Source organism: Drosophila yakuba, chromosome 3R (assembly GCF_016746365.2).
Source record: "Drosophila yakuba strain Tai18E2 chromosome 3R, Prin_Dyak_Tai18E2_2.1, whole genome shotgun sequence".
Classification (NCBI taxonomy): domain Eukaryota; kingdom Metazoa; phylum Arthropoda; class Insecta; order Diptera; family Drosophilidae; genus Drosophila; species Drosophila yakuba.
Window position 1 is genome coordinate 29,040,192 of NC_052530.2, and position 15,698 is coordinate 29,055,889.

At 44.6% G+C, this 15,698-nt stretch overlaps 2 protein-coding genes and 1 long non-coding RNA gene across 8 annotated transcripts; 1 reads left to right on the forward strand and 2 right to left on the reverse strand.

Moving 5' to 3' along the window:
* Window positions 1-371: 371 nt before the first annotated feature.
* On the reverse strand, window positions 372-11,163 carry LOC6538888 (calcium-binding mitochondrial carrier protein Aralar1). Of its 6 annotated transcripts, none has more exons than XM_039375282.2 (11): window positions 10,807-11,163; window positions 4,744-4,896; window positions 3,986-4,148; window positions 3,835-3,926; window positions 3,576-3,770; window positions 3,289-3,512; window positions 2,517-2,552; window positions 2,176-2,342; window positions 1,989-2,107; window positions 1,319-1,928; window positions 372-1,257 (listed from the first exon to the last, which is right to left on the reverse strand). In XM_039375282.2, exons 1-11 carry the CDS (start codon window positions 10,870-10,872, stop codon window positions 959-961), a joined length of 2,124 nt encoding a protein of 707 aa, XP_039231216.1. In that variant the 5' UTR covers window positions 10,873-11,163; the 3' UTR covers window positions 372-958. The 6 variants fall into 6 exon arrangements, with proteins under 6 accessions (XP_039231216.1, XP_039231219.1, XP_039231218.1 ...); XM_039375285.2 differs by lacking the exon at window positions 10,807-11,163 and adding an exon at window positions 8,551-8,894; XM_039375284.2 differs by lacking the exon at window positions 10,807-11,163 and adding an exon at window positions 5,203-5,380.
* On the forward strand, window positions 9,037-10,532 carry LOC120321720. The gene is made up of 2 exons (XR_005561432.1): window positions 9,037-10,042; window positions 10,356-10,532. It is a non-coding gene; the product is annotated as an uncharacterized LOC120321720 (long non-coding RNA).
* A 525-nt stretch (window positions 11,164-11,688) lies between the features above and the next one.
* On the reverse strand, window positions 11,689-14,614 carry LOC6538889 (STAM-binding protein-like A). The gene is made up of 5 exons (XM_002099357.4): window positions 14,114-14,614; window positions 13,452-14,003; window positions 12,651-12,966; window positions 12,478-12,590; window positions 11,689-12,410 (listed from the first exon to the last, which is right to left on the reverse strand). The coding sequence occupies exons 1-5, from the start codon at window positions 14,227-14,229 to the stop codon at window positions 12,245-12,247; spliced, it is 1,263 nt and encodes a 420-aa protein (XP_002099393.1). The 5' UTR covers window positions 14,230-14,614; the 3' UTR covers window positions 11,689-12,244.
* Window positions 14,615-15,698: the final 1,084 nt, after the last annotated feature.

Consider the following 15,698-nt stretch of genomic DNA (forward strand, 5'->3'; position numbering starts at 1 on the left):
CTGGGCAACCCAGAAACGCAGATGGGCGGTGCTAAAGTAAACTTGTCAACAGCGATTTGCAAATGCCCACCATCGCACACAATTCTAATCAGATGCGTTTCGACCCTGTTCAGTGGCAATTGGCCATGAATTAGACGCTCGATTGCGTTGGCAAGCAGCTTTCAGGGGGCGTGGTCTCTTATCTGTGGGCCAGTTTCAATTGGAGTAGGAAAGTGGGCTTGACTTGGTTTTCTAAATCGTTTTTGAAAGATTTACGAAGCCATTAACTTGTTGAACTGGGTACGAAATAAAATATTTAAATACATTTTAAATATTTAGTGCCCAAACCAAAAACCTCGAAGACTGGCAATTCGATCGTTTTAAACATTGAGTTTTATTTAATTATTCTTTATTGGCTAAGAGGTCATTCATTGCATTTCCTTTGCTTGATAATTGTTTTGAACAAATTCGTACTAAGATTAAAAGGTTTTATCGCTTTAATAGTTACATTGAGTGCAAAAGTTGACGTTCAGTGATTGGTTGATGCTCTAGACTTTAAACTAGTTAACAAAGTTTACAAAAACAGTTCTACACTTGCCTAAATATATATATATACGCACCATGGCCAAAATCGATATTCTATACTCTTAAATGGGCTTTTCATTACTCTCCTTTTGGTTTTTTCCTTGTTTGTTTTGGGTATGTGGTAAAAACAGTTGCTCAGAGCTGGGTGCCCAGGATTCGCACCCTGCAGTTCAGATACAATAGTACTATAGATACGGCGCTGCTCCCTCCTGATCCTCGTTAGAAATATCCTCAGTGCTTCTGTGTGTGTGTGTGTGTGTTTGTGTATTTTGTGTAAACGCGTCCTAGCAAAAAATATATCCCATATCTCTGTCCACCGGAGCCCCAAATCCCGCCAATCCCTTCTGCATTCCGTAGACTACGTGGCGCTTGGCAGGCGGTGGCGCCAATATAATCAGGATCCCGTGGCCGTCGAGGGCGTGGCAGCGGCTACTCCGCGTCCAAATCGCGGCAGGTACAACCCGAACTTGGACTCCACTCCCGCCAGAAGAGGAACTGCCGCCCGGTAGCCACCGATGTGGTCCAAGTTCTCGGTGGTCACCGACGCCGCCGCCTGCTCCAGCGGAGTGGTGATCTTGTGCGCCTCGGATCCCTTGGGCTGGGTACCTCCGAAGTCCACGTAGAAGAGGCGCTGCAGCAGTTCGTAGGTCACCAGGGTCACACCGAACTGTGGCGAGGAGCGGAACACTCGAGCTGTGTGATAGGTTGCAAGAAATTAATATAAATCCACCGAAGAAGTTTTGCTTTGACCTACCGGCTGTGCCCTTCCAGAAGGCTCGGGGTCCCTCCTCGGCCATGATCTTCTTGGTGGCATCCCAGACGCCGTTGTAGGTGGTCTGTCCGGATCGGGCCACCACCTGGAGGCGGGTCTTGATGACGTCGGCGGGCGTGACAAGGGAGGCGGCCGGCACACCGGCAATGGCACCGGCGGCCAGCAGGGTGAGTGGGTGGTTGTAGCCGTCCTTGTCGGCCATCATGGCCTTGGTGTGGGCGTAGGTCGGGAAGTAGATGGCCGAGAATGGCACATCGCGGAGCAAACAGGCCCTGGCTCCCTTGTACAGTCCAAAGAGTCCCAGTTCCCGCACCACCGACCACGCACGGATCTTGCTCCCACTAGCGATTTCTCCAGCCACCTGCAGACGGATCTTCACAATCTCCAGGGGATTGGTGAACACCACCTGCGAGGCACCGGCACAGCCACCAGCCAGAACCTCCGCCCAGGTGGGAATGTTGCCCTTCTTGTCGGTGAGCTTGTCCCTCACCAAGTCATTCACCGTCAGCTTGATGGCTTTCTCGGGGGCCACGCCCATCAGCTGGGGCAGGAGACCTCTGTAGAGACCCATAAATCCTTCGTGGCGAACCACCTGGGGATTAAAGCATTGGGATTAGATCATTTCACAGATTATATCACAGATCAGACATACCTTTTTGAAGCAGTCCCATGAGTTTCGGTAGGCAACTTCACCGATGTAGGAACCCGCGCGCTGGTTCTGCATTCGAGTCTTGACTAGATCGATGGGATAGACCACAGTGGCGCCCACAGCTAATGGTGCATAATATATAAATAGGTGTCCTTTCTAGGAGGATGTACTGTAGTGCATTCGAACTTACCGCCGGCAAAGGAACCCAGGGTAAAACGGTAGGAGCTCTCCAGGATCTGAATAAAGGCAGATCGGTCCGCAGGACTCTCCACCGCCTTGATCTCCGCCAGACGATGTGTTATATGCTTGGTGTAGTGCTCGGGTGCGATGTTGCTCAGGTCACTATAGTCGATGCGGCTGAAGAATGGGAACATCAAATCCGGATTAGTTTCGATTGGCATATAAGATGTATGGGAAAGGGAAACTAAGAGATACCAACTGAGTTAGGTTTTGTGGGTGCGGGATTCTGGGAGTGGATTCATAAACGAACAAAAAGCGGAAATCAGGCCAAGGAAGGACGAGATCACTTGCCTACTCGGAGGTATCTTTCTCCTGCGCTTCCACCAGCTTTGGGAGTGAGAATTGCGAGTGCAGCGCAGAGAAGAGGAGAAATGAAGAGAAACACACGGAGAGAAAATGATACAAACAAGCAACAATTAGCACGAGACTTGACACAAATAATTTGGAAATTCCTTAGGATAATCGCCCACTTTAAAGGATGCACTTGCTCATACAAGACAATCGGACTATCACTTTATTGCCTACAGGGTCATCAATTTAAATTTCCACTTCATAGTTTTAAATGCATACTTATAGTGACACCTGAAAATATATCATTCAGTCAACTCATTTTCTATCACTTCCAGCTGATAATTTCATTCCAGCTATACAAACAACTTGTATCTACAAGCTTAACTATGTGAAAAGTAGCAAATACATTAGGTTGAATCATTGCTTCTGAAAAATGTTCATTAAGGAAACATCATCACTCTCATTAGAGCCTTGGAAAACTTAATTTTTGTAGGATATTAATGTAAACTATTACTTTAACACATTAGTATCAAATTATAGCTGTGAAAGCTGTCACTTTACAAGTCCTCAAAAAGTAAAGATTGTTAAGTACATTACTGGTACCGTGTGCTAAGTAAAAATGTATCTCTTTTATAGAACAGTAACAAAAACATTAGTTAGCAAATGAATATGCCACTTAAATTGACTTAATAACGTAAATAAAATGCTAGTTTTTGCTAATTCGAATCCAAAGTTGGCAAAACTGAACCCAAGGTAGTGTCTATGGACTCACCCTGCTTGGTGGACGGCGCCCGCGAGATGGAAAAGGATGTCGATCTCAAGCGGCGTGATTTGGCTCATCGTCTGGGCGGCGTAGAGGATCTGATCCTTGGTGATCATATCCGTGCGACTGCCCTCGGTGGCGTGCAGGTAGACTTGTTTGATCAGTTCCATGTTGTTCAGCAGCGAGGTAAATGCGATGAAATACGGGAAGCTCACTTTGTGACCCTCCGTTACCTAGTCGAGTGCAAAAACGATCCTTAGAAGGATAATCAGATGAGCAAGAGTTGCCATAGCTACCGAAACTAGATTGTCCTTGACGCCGGGGGTCAGTAAATGGCGCTTAACATTAACTATGATGTCCTGGAAGTCCAAGGGCGAGATGAACCCAGTGCCAGCTGGATCCTTGCTGCGGAAGGCCTCCATCGCGTGCTCCTCGTGAAAGTCGTGCAGCAGCTGCGTGAACTCAGCATAGTTGATAAGGCGTTGCTTCTTCTACAGTTCGGGTAAGTATATACAGTATAGTTGTTAAATAATCGTCAGATTGCAGTGCTCTTACATCACCAAAGTAGCGCTTGATGAAGGGGCCATCTAAGCTAAAAGGTATCTTTGAGTGCAGTTCAGTTTTTTGTACGACATCAGCAAAGTCAGCTGTAAAGTGGATAGTTTAGTGGTATAGTTTAGTGGCATACTTCACAGGATTTACTTACCGTAGGAAACAGTGCCGTTGCCCTTGCGGTCGAACAGCTGGAAAGCGGTCCTGTAGAGGGCATCTGGGGTGCAGAGCAGACCCTCGAAGGCCTGGAACTCCGAGAAGGAGATGAGCCCATCCTTGCTCGTGTCCGCAATGTTGGCCAGCAGGCGCACCGATTCCTATGCGATAAATAATGTTGGTTGATTGAATGTAGTGCTTGGAAAATCTTTACTGAACAAACATGTGATGGGGAACTTAGCCATAGTATTTCTTTCAGTGACAGGTTAATCTCTTTCGAGTGGACATTAGACCGGTAGTTACTCCCTAATGGGAAGATAAACGGGGGCCGTAAAAGAAACTGCCCCCGCAGACTTCGGCACCTGATTGAATCAGTTCCCATTTGCGGGGGCACCTACGAACCGCGATCTGTGATCAGGTTCAGTTCGGTTCTCAGACCATAAAGCTGATAAGCGGACCCATTAAAATAGAATCTGTGACGTTGGCGCTTAGACACGAGGCAGCCAAGTGATTGCTGGGTTATTTGGTTTATGCGTTTATGGGTTTACTACATCTTTGCGGGTGGGTCAAGGTCAACCAGTGAATCACAGTGGCTAGTTGTACGGCTAGTACGGCTCTGATTTATGTTCATAAGCAACTATGTGCCGCCGCCAACGGGGGCGAACTTATCTGGCGATAAGATATGGCCGTTTCTTATCGGACGGACTATGCAAAATAACCTTGCAATGACCCGCCGACTGCAGGCGAAGTACTCACGTCATTAAATGCAGATTCCGAGAAGAGTCCTAGGAACTTTCGCACAAAGTCCTCGCTGGTCATGTAGTGCTCGCCATTCTTCTGGATGGAGGCGTACTTCAGGAACACCTCTCGCAACTTTTCGGTGCCGGCGCGCTTCAAAAGCGACGGAGACTGCAAGAAGAATCGCGAAGAAAGCAGAGAAAGGGGATTAGTTTGTGGTAGGAATAGCTTCCTTGGGGTTTCTTCTCTTGGTTTCCACTACTTGCTTAGCTTGAAAATCTTCTCTTCTTAGTCTAAGTAACCTTTTTGCTGTATATATGTATTTATTTATACGTTTATCTTCATGGGTAGTTGGGGAACTACCCTTCTTTACCCGCCACTGTCACCGTCGCACTCTCTTTTCGGCGCTCTTGCGCTTGAAACTCAATTGCAAAAGCAACACGTGTCAGTCGCTCGAGAATCGCAGCCGAAACTTACATTTGGCAAACTCTTGGTCAGCGGCATTCCTGTTTTTTAGCTGTGACTGCTTCCGTGTTTTCAGTTTCAGTGTTCTTTCCGCGAGCAATTGCCGCGTCCAATTAGCTCATCAATGCAAGCCGATCTAATCCAAACCGCCCGAGTCGACACCACCTCGTCCCCGTTCCGCGATTAACTGCGAGTGGAGCGCACTGACGAGCGCAGAATCGCCACACGAACGGAACCCCGCTGGGGAGAATTTCTCATTAACCGAACTCTTACTCTTATTTTCTTCGCTCATTTCAATGTCAATGAGCTCTCTTATGCTTATGGCGACTCTCTTTTGATCGTTACTCTAAGAGCGGGTGGGGTTATATGTTCTGTGTTCCTTTAATGCCATTTTCTTATATAAAAACAAAATGATTAAATATAAATATATTTATTTAGGGGAATATTTAAAGAGGGTACTTCGATTTAATAGCAAATTTCAAATGTTATAATTACTAATTAAAATGTTTTTCTTTAGGGTGAAGTACTTGGAAACAAATAAATTGATTAGTTACTAACGACATTTGACTTGTCATATTAATAGATTAATATTATTTAAAGGTAACTATTTTTAAGTAGTATTACACAGCTTGTTTGAACTGATAAGACTTTGTGGAGCAACTGTGCGCAAAGTAGTAATCGCAATCACTTTCATATACATACATCCCCTCTGAGTATTGAGTACCGGGTAGCTGATAGTCGAATATCCAATACCCTGTCTCATTGCTCTGCCACTTGTTTACTCGCTCTCGCTGCAATTCCGCCTGAGTAATCACCTAAAGGTCAGCAGCTCCGTCAATAACAAGTTCAACTTCGATGACAATACATACGTGCGATTCGAATTCGATTACCTAGCATTTATCAATTGACTCATTGACGTAATACGATTAGCACGCGATGAAATTGTCATTTTCTCTCTTTTTCTGTTTTATTTTTTTTTTTTGTGGGGGTCCCTCACATTTGCAGATGCGCTTGTTTGTGCCAGAGAATTGCGAAAAACAAAAGCAGATTTCATAATAAAATCAGCGAAAACACAACGGCATTTATGGAGCCCCACGACTTGAAGATACGGAAATGTGGAGCCAAATTCAGAACTGGCTGGTTGATTGGAGTTAAATACCCTGGGGAAAACGGCAACATTGATTGATGTGCCATCAATTTCAGATAGCTTCTGATTAAAATGGATTATAATGGCAAGGATTCCCTAATGACGTGTACTGGTTACATGCGAATACTGAAACAAATGGGTAGCTAACAAGCTTTTCCAAGGTAATAATCAAAAAATATTATATAAGACTAGTTATCTATAATCCTTTACTGCATGCATAACTATTCATACATAGCTAGATACTTTCACTTTAGCTACCTCTTTTTGCTTCACTGTTTTTGAGGTTTTGTGTAGTGGAAATTGGATTTATTGGATGGGGTTTTATCCCCACCCCCCTCCTTTTGTTGTTAGTAGTCTGTCTGATCCGTCAAAGTGTCGTATTGACCTTTGCGAATCGATTGGCGGTGGCAATAAATGAATTCGTTTGCCGGCAATTTGCTGCACAATGCGATGCCATCAAGAATTCATGGGAAGCAGCAAAAATACGAAAATTGAATTGTTCCCTTGATGAGGATGTATAATTCATATTAAAGCCGGGATGTGTGTATTAACTTTCATTTCAACTGAAAGTAATTAAGTGGCAATGTTTGCAATGCGACTGCTTATTAAGGCGTATTGTTTATTCATTTACTCTGTTGCGATTGCAAATGCTGACCATTAAAGTTCGCTAGTTGAAATATTAATTTATACATTTTCCTTTTTCAGAAATTAAATATTCCCTACAAATTGAATATTTTCATAGCATTTCAGTGGTATGTTTCATTGAATTCATATGAAGCCATTGACTTTTGACAGATTCACTGGGCGTGAAATAATCGAAATCAAAGGAAGTTCCGCTAAAAACCCCGATTCAATTTGTTGCCACTGCAGACTGAACTTGTGAATCCCCAAATGTACTTGAATGCTGTTTTATATATTCATGCCCGGCAGAAGCTGTTTTTTTTAACCCTCTTTATTCGGGCAGCGCAAACAAGCGGAAAATGTTACACATACGCCCCGTGTGACGGCAGACAGAAGCGATTTGTTTGTTTGTTTGCTCGGTTTTGTATTCCCCCTCTCCCCGTGCTTGTCCACCCCTCTGCATGACTTCTGCTTTGTTGCATTTGCATAATGAGTTCTTCTTGGCCACGGTCGTCCGTAGACCAAGTCAAAGGTTGCAGGCACAGGTCGCTTTTCCACCGGTTTTCCCAGATTTTCCCCGCTTTTTTTTTCGCCTGCAGCGAGTGGCACGTGCATGTCACTGTTACTATATCATTGTAGCTGCATCGATGGACACTGAGAAAACTGGAAAATATTTCCCTTTACCACATTTTATAGACGAAATATCATAACTACATTTTACTTTTGCAGTTTAGCTTTTCAAAAATCAAATCCATTTAACTTCAATAATGAAAAATGCCCAATTAATTGCTCGTTAATTTTTTTCTCTGTTGGTGCCATGGAAATTTGTTGCGCGAGCGGCAAACTTTTGTTTTTGTTTGCAATTTCCGTCAAGGTCAAACCGGCTGTTCATTATCGCTGTGGTTGTGGTTGTTTCTGTGCTCGGATGGGGTTACTTCAGCCACCCCCACCAAACTGAAGTCATACAGGGAAATGAGCAACTGGAAGCTCGAGAAATTCCACCCAAAGCAAACAGACATTTGTAATATTGGCATACAGTAGTTAAGTTTGTCGTCCAACTAACCGAATTCGACAATTTTCGGTTGGAGGGTGCTATAATGGGAATATTCAGCAACAGCTGCACCACTGGCCCATTACGTATACGCAGCGTGAGCCATGGGACCACAGTCAGCTGGCTAATTGACGACAGCAAAAGCGAGAGAACTATGCAAATATAAAGAGACCATTTAGAACTGAGGGGCTGGAGCGATCGGTGACTGCAAACTGAGAAGCGGAGAATCGAAGAATCTCGACCTGAGAAGGCGGTGACTTTTCCAAAGTCGTGAGCGGAGAAAACCTGGCCACAAATCCGTGGCATTGAAGGTGATTCGCTGGATGCTCGGAAAGCTCTCAAATGATATTGTTTTATTTCTTTATATAATTGTTTTGCCTGCAAGCTTTCCTGAGATATCCAGTATTTATCGTTTATCTTTCGACTATGTCGTAATGCGCTCTATCGTTCCTTATTGATATTAATTAGTCTGGTGCGGGGCACTTCCGCCATTGGTCAGTTATCAGATCAATAGTTAATTAGTTTCCTGACGCAACGTTACCTCATCCTTATCGTGCATATTCACTTATTCACTTATTCACTTATACGTATGAACACAATCCAAGTCTTTGAATTTTTGTGAACTCCAGTCACGTTCGCGTTATCTTCTTGAGTGTTCGTTTATCGGAAACTTGGGCTAAGTCTTCGATTTAACTATTAGTTAAATATGTTTTTGATGGTCACTCGCGAGTCTTTGTGCTGTATTCAATACTTTAAGGCTTTGCTAGTTAGGAATTCTGGTGTATGCAAGGAATAAATAATATATTTCCACTGCCCGAACCGGATATATTTATTGCCAACTTGTGATATTTCTGATATCTGAGGGACGCGCGCGATTTTCTCGGCTGTCATCCGCTGGCGTCGCGCTGCTTTTCCATTCTGAACTGTCGGAATTATAGAAGCGAGAGCTTTTCCCGCTTTCAGTAACTTTTGCCACTGCGAGAGAGCCGCAAAAAAATAATAAATGAAAGAGAACCCCTCGGCGATTGCATTTCCACTTCCACTTCCATTTCAGATTCAGATTCATATTAATTTTGATTCTCATTTCAGTTTGTTATTGTTTTTTGCCCGGGCGGTGCTCTTTCTGCACTGCAGTTTCATTGCACTGCAGTTCCCCAATAAACAATGGCATCTGTGCAACTATTACAACTACTATTCATAAGAAGGGGTCTAATCAGGGTGGTGGTATGATGTGGGCCAAACAAAAACACTTTTGATAATAGAAAAATGCAGTGCGAATCGTGGCTGCAATGTGTTCACGGAAGTAATTTCGTTCTAAGTGGCCTCAAGGTGCGACCATTGGCTCTGTGAATCCTCATCGCATCTCGAACAGTCAGGGCCAAGTTGTCAGGGATTTAATATTAATACTATATCTATCATAGCAAGTTCGAACTGTCTGTAAGTCGGACCATGTATATACGGACAGTACGGACAAGTCCTTTGATAAGTTTGCACATTCGAACTGCTATTCGCGTGACCCCCGCTGTTCATTCACATGCATGGCTGGCAAGGTCGCCATTTTCGAGCGTGCCAAGTGGTTGACGATTTCACGTTGTGGAAATGTTCTTAAATTCGGTTGCACTCATTCACAGCTGCTCGAGTTTCTCTGTTTACAATGTAAACACGTGCTGTGCGAAATAACACACCGAAACGAGCGAAAGAGAAAGGTAATTTCGTGGGGTGAAAGGGAGAAAAGATAGCGCGAGATACGAGACATTGCGTATACGCATCGTTGGCCATCTGCGGAGGGCACGTGAATGAAGCGTGTTTTGGGCGGGTATAAAAATAGCCAGGCGGGCGAGAAAATTGTGTTATTATATTAACGTCATTCTGGGGAACATCAGCAGCTCTCCTCAAGAATTTCAGCAAGGCCGAACCATCCTACAAATTATTTCTGAGGGCGGAGTTATTGTTGTTGAATAAAATGAACAATTACGACAGCGGCAGTTATGAGCAGCAAGCTGCACGAATCGGCAGACATTTTTGTTATGAAGGTTAGCCAAATGTCAGCCCAACTCGGGTGTCCTTTTTGTGGCACGACAGGCACCAGCTTGTGTCTGTGAGCACTCACATACCAGCGCAGCCAAAGGACCTCCACTTCCGCATTGTCACTCACTCACTCACAAGGAGTCCTGAACCTTAACAGCGCATTGAATGTCACTAATTTTTAGTTTTCTGATTAAGAGTGATGGATGGTAGGTGCTGAAAGCGCTGTGTTCATTTGTAGCTGTCTGTTATCCCTGCTAAAGAACCCTTTAACCCCGTATCCTTTTCACTTCTCTACTGCTTTGCTTTCAAATCTTTCAGGAGAGTAATCTGTTTTTGTTGAGCGGAAGGCACTTGCAAAGCAATTAAGATGCAACGTGTATTACGAATAAGGATTTAACTGAGCAGGAACAAGTTACTAAAAGTGTCATCATGCCGAAGATCTTATACACTGCCTTTCAAATTACCCATTGATTAAATATAAAATTGAGTATGTCATTTGAGTGTGTGTTCTGCGAAAGGCTAAGTTATAATCCTCCGATTCAGCGTGTTTTTATTTCCGTCCGTTGGCACTTTTGCTCTTTTCATTCCTCCTCCAGCCGCACTTATTTTTAGATCCGAGCACCTAATCCGCCACCACTGGCTGGGTGGCCAAGTGGGGTTGGGCGGTGGCTCTGGTAATTAAAGCGCAAACTGGCGTCCACTTGAGGGGAGGGTGGTGGTGATGGGGCCGCGGCGGAAGACAAAGGCTGAGCTCCACGAGTGCACTTACTTCTTGGCATCGGGCGACTGGCAGAGTGGGTATCCAATTAAACGGAAACGGTATGTGCATTGGCATTATCAGCGGCTCAGCGGGTGGCTTTAACTGCTCCGACTTTTGGCTTCGGCGAACCCAGCAGGGAGTAGCAGGAGTAGATTCCACCAGGTGGTCACCAGGTGGGCGCTGCACAAGGAATGCTTCTCTTATCGATTTTTACGCACTTAATTCCGCGTTTAATTTCGCGGCCAATTCGATTCACTGCCACTTAGTTTTGCACTTGGCTGTAGCTATGGGATATTGGTTCCTGTTCCTCAAATGCGCCCAGGTGGTTGGAGGCGACAGCTGCTGCACTGGGAACACCGCGGAACACAGGACCGTGCCAGACGAGAAAACGCGCTAAACTGGATGACAACATGGAAAACATTGGCTAACAGGGGTCCAAACGGTGGTTGCGGTGGGAAATGTTAGCAGCCGAGTGGGAAATGTAAGTTTCCCACCCTTATGTTCTGTGAAAATAATAGTGTGCGGTAGGGGAAACTCTTTAATTAAACGCTATAAAATATATTCAATAATTAGTTTATTAATATATTTTTATTTTCCATTAGAAGTGATGCTTTTCATTTGCAGCGGAAAATGCAAAACTTTACTCAGGGAAATTCAGCGCAGGTGAGCTGTTGGATAATCAGAGCGCCACCCTGCGGTCATGTTTACCATATTCAAAAAGAGCGTTAAGGATAATATATACGATTTTAAATTAAAAGTAGCAAACAGCTGGAAATCTTTTATTAATTAATAAAAGTTGATTACCAGACTTTACCCAATTTACCTCCCTACAAATCTTGGCTTACTAGCTAAAGCCATTAAAACTGAACAATATGGGCAGCCATAAACCAGTAGTCATAAATATTTATTCAGTTTAGTACAATAGGTAAGCATGCACAGTTTAATAATAGCATTTAATGATGATTCGTCTTTGAACAACAGTTTATTGCAAGTAATAAGCCGTAGAAGGACACCACTCCTTTTTGGAGCGCCCCGAATAGTTTGCACTGTAAGCTGCATGTGTGTGTGTGTGGGTGTGTGTGCCAGTGTGTGAGAATGCCGGGGATTCGCCGACTATAGCCTAACATATTAGTTATATTTAATAGATAGTAACAAACGCAAGGGTAAGCCACAATTGAAAATCACATTAGGGGTTCTTAAGTGAAAGAATGCAACGAACCAAGAGGCCGGAACGCAATAAACAACAACAAATGCCGCCGAGTGCTTTAAGTGGTGTGTATGGACGATCCTCGGGATCAACAGCTTGCAAAAATACATTTCTCTCTGTTTGCCGAAAATAGTTGTTCTCTCTAACTGCCTAAATCTCTGTAATTTCCATGGTTAATCACTGTTTGACACCCGAAACTGGAGCTATTGCTAGATCTGATGAGTCGGTGCTTTTGCGTGACTATCTCCGCAGATCGATGACCTTGATCTTGGCCTGGTTATCCATTCGGATGTGCTGCGCCTCCATGAAGAGCGGCGGGTCATTAGGATGCGGATGAAAGCCCGACTGCCGACACTGGGCTATGTAGTCCAGGCCGTAATGTGGCGTGAGTATAAAGAAACCAGTGCTGCAAGATATGGTAGATATGGATACAAGATAATCAGGTGTTGTCTACGTTGACTCATGTGACTCACGTGTTGTACTTAGGCGCGCACACAATGGCCAAGGCTTCGGGCATCATAATCTGATAGGAGCAGTGCGTATGCAGGTCAACGGAGGACAAAAACGCCGTCTGGGTGGGATGAGTCTGTGAAAGAAGGTTATTCTTCAATATAAAAGGTTATAAAACTAAGAATTCGTAGCCCACATGAATCCATCCCAGCGTTATCAGCTGCATCTGGTCCTGCACATCGAATATCTGCTCCTCGTGCATCGTGTTGCAGCTGTCCGGAGTACCTTGCTGTTGCGGCGTGATGATGTGAGTGATGTACAGCTGGTTCTGGGACAGATGACCAGCCAGTACGCCGCATGTCTCGATGTTCTTCGAGGTGTTGGCAAGCGCCAGCTTCAGAAAGACCTCCATTGTGTCACCGGGCACGTGAACAAGGCGCAAGGAGCCAGCCAGCAGAGAATCCGTGCGGTTGTAAGATGGCTTCTGGTTGCGATCGAAGCTCGGCTTGGCGCTAAAAATAAAGATATTTTAGAAAGAGTAATTATTTTTCCCTAATTGTAAATAGCAAACCGTAGTCCTAAGCGAAAGTTTTTGATTTTCATAGCTATTCAATTCAACATTATAAAGTAATTCAGATAACGCAGATAAACTGCTTGAGGAAACAATCAAGTTAAGTGAACTATCAGTTTTCTTATCAAGTTTAATCAAACTGAGGATCGGTTTATAGCTTACGATGGTTCGATAAGCAAGCCTACGCCTAATGTTTGTTTGGGTTTCCAATTTCAAACCTCGAATGAGGCCAACGCATTTTATAAAGCTATCATGAATTGGAACCCTGCGGTGGTTACGTGTAAACAGTAAACTAACACTGTGCATTTGCATTTCGGAATTTAGTTCAGAATACAAGAAGATTTTACGCTGCACTACTGATCAGATTTCTAGATTCGTTCACTTTTCCTAAAAATGCCTAATCTCAAGTCTATGGTGGAATCTCACTTGGCTGTCTTATCGGCGGCTGCTTCGCTGGCAGCGGGGAGCAGGAGTCCGGAGCCCGGCAGGCTGCGATTGGCGCCCGTGGGAAAGTCATTGGGGTAGACCACCTGGTCAAGCAGGCCCAGGTCCGGAGCCGATGGCTGGTTGCCCTCGTCGATGAGCACATGCAAATTGGCCGGGATGAGCGATGGAATGGCGCTTGAGCCTGCCTTCTCTTTTTCCTTCTGCCGCTGACGTTCCCTTTCCCGCTCCCGTTCGCGCTCCAGCTCCTTGACCCGTTCCGCCTCCTTGCTGGCCAGGAACTGCTCGTACTCCCGTTGGTAGTGCGTTAGTAGCTTGGCCCTCAGTTTCTCCGTCGTGGGCATAATCTCGTCCTTAATCTTCCTGTTGATATCCCGCACCTCGGCCTTGACGCTGCCGTAATCCGGGTGCTGGCGGATCTTCTCGATGAAGAGGGTCATGTAGCGCAAGTACAGGATGAAGGCGTTCTCGTGGTTGCCCTCCCGCAGGTAAACATTGGCCATGCGCAGCATCTCGGTGCCAGAGCGGTAGTACCTGCAAGGACATGGGCTGAGTGTGTGTGGAACTGAGAGCCCACAAGTCCTTGGCCAACCAAGGTCACAGCCTTGGCAGGAAACCTTGGGCCACGGAAGCGAAGGACTCACCGCGTGACTGGCATGTTCTTGTCCACCTCGATCAGGTTGCCGCAGTGCGACAGGTGCTTCATCCGCTCCTGCGGCTCCACGTCGCCCATGCTCATGTTATTCACAGCCTTCGACATGGTTTCACTTGCTCCTCCCGAAGTTCCAGCTCTTTCTCGTTCTTTCCACTGCCTTGCTGCCTGGCAGTCCTTTGGCTATTGTCTTGGGTTAGTGCTCGCGCGGATTGGACGCACTCGTGGCTGTCAATTATTTGCTATTCCGCAATCTTCTTGTGTGGAGAATTACTCATAATTACGCAGGGCGTCCTCTGAAAAAGCTGGAAACAGCTGTTCACCCACGCAGTCAGCTGTGTGCGATAGACCGCGAAGGGTCATCGACTACTTATCGATACCAATCGATGCTGGTTGTAAGAAAAGAAATATCGGTTTTCAAAACGAACGTTACTTTTTGAATTTATTGCTGTTTTGAGTGTTTTGTCGCTACGATTTATAAATGTGAGTGTATATCCGGTACTGCCATTTAAATAGATATTTGAAACAAAGGCTATACACTCAAACCTTATTTTATTGAAAATAAAATAATTACCATAAGTATTGATTTATCGTGGTTTAAAATGAAGTGAAAGCACATTATCACATAAGTTTGTTAGGCTTGTGGGTGACATAATCTTAAAGGAGCTAAAAGTTGATATAGGATTATAGCCATCTAAGAGTACGTTGCAAATTTGGGTGCCAGAAAGCGAACCGTATATTCCCCTTCCAATTGCACGTACTTAATCCGTATCGCAGAAAATAAAACACGGCTAATCTGGGCAATATACTCAAAGTGAAGCGATAGTTGAACCTTATCAATTGCTTATTTTAAAGACCCCTCAGTTGGATCGATCGTAAAAGATCTATTGGGTGCCCATTCAGTAGTGGCGCGTGGTTTGAACCCGAAAGAAGTCGGCAGTAAACTTGCTTCTGGGGTGAGTTCAATTTCAAAGTAAACCCTATACCATATACCAATTATATGTTTAAATATTGGAAACTTGGAGTGCGAAACTCTCTGGTTTGCTGGAGTCAAAGTGCGCACTTGTTTACCCAAGGGTATTAGCACCAAGTGGCCCAATCTCGTACTCCCCATCTGCGGAAACTAACGATATGATAAGCTATCTGCGGATTATTTAAAGCATGCCCAGCGGGCAAAACCAAGAGTACAGATAGAGAAATGGGGGGAACTTTCAATATGATGAATACTAAGTGAACTAAGTGAAATTTTCAAAGAGCTACTATTATCAGTCAGCTAAATTAGTTATACTTTCTTTACAGACATGCAGTTTATATCTGTATCTTAAATCTACATATATCCTAACATTTTTTAATCATAGTTAATTTCTCTATATGATATATCGTTTGCAATACCCATCAATCATGGATTTGTATGACTGCTTGAGCGACTGACTGACTGACTGACTGACTAACTGATGGATTGATGGCAACTGCGCCCACAACTGTGCCCAAAAATAAAGTAGAGAGGCCAAAGAGCCGAAAACCCATTCACAGATTGAAGCGCCGAGAGCCGAAGTTCCCGTTCCCGACTCAGGTTC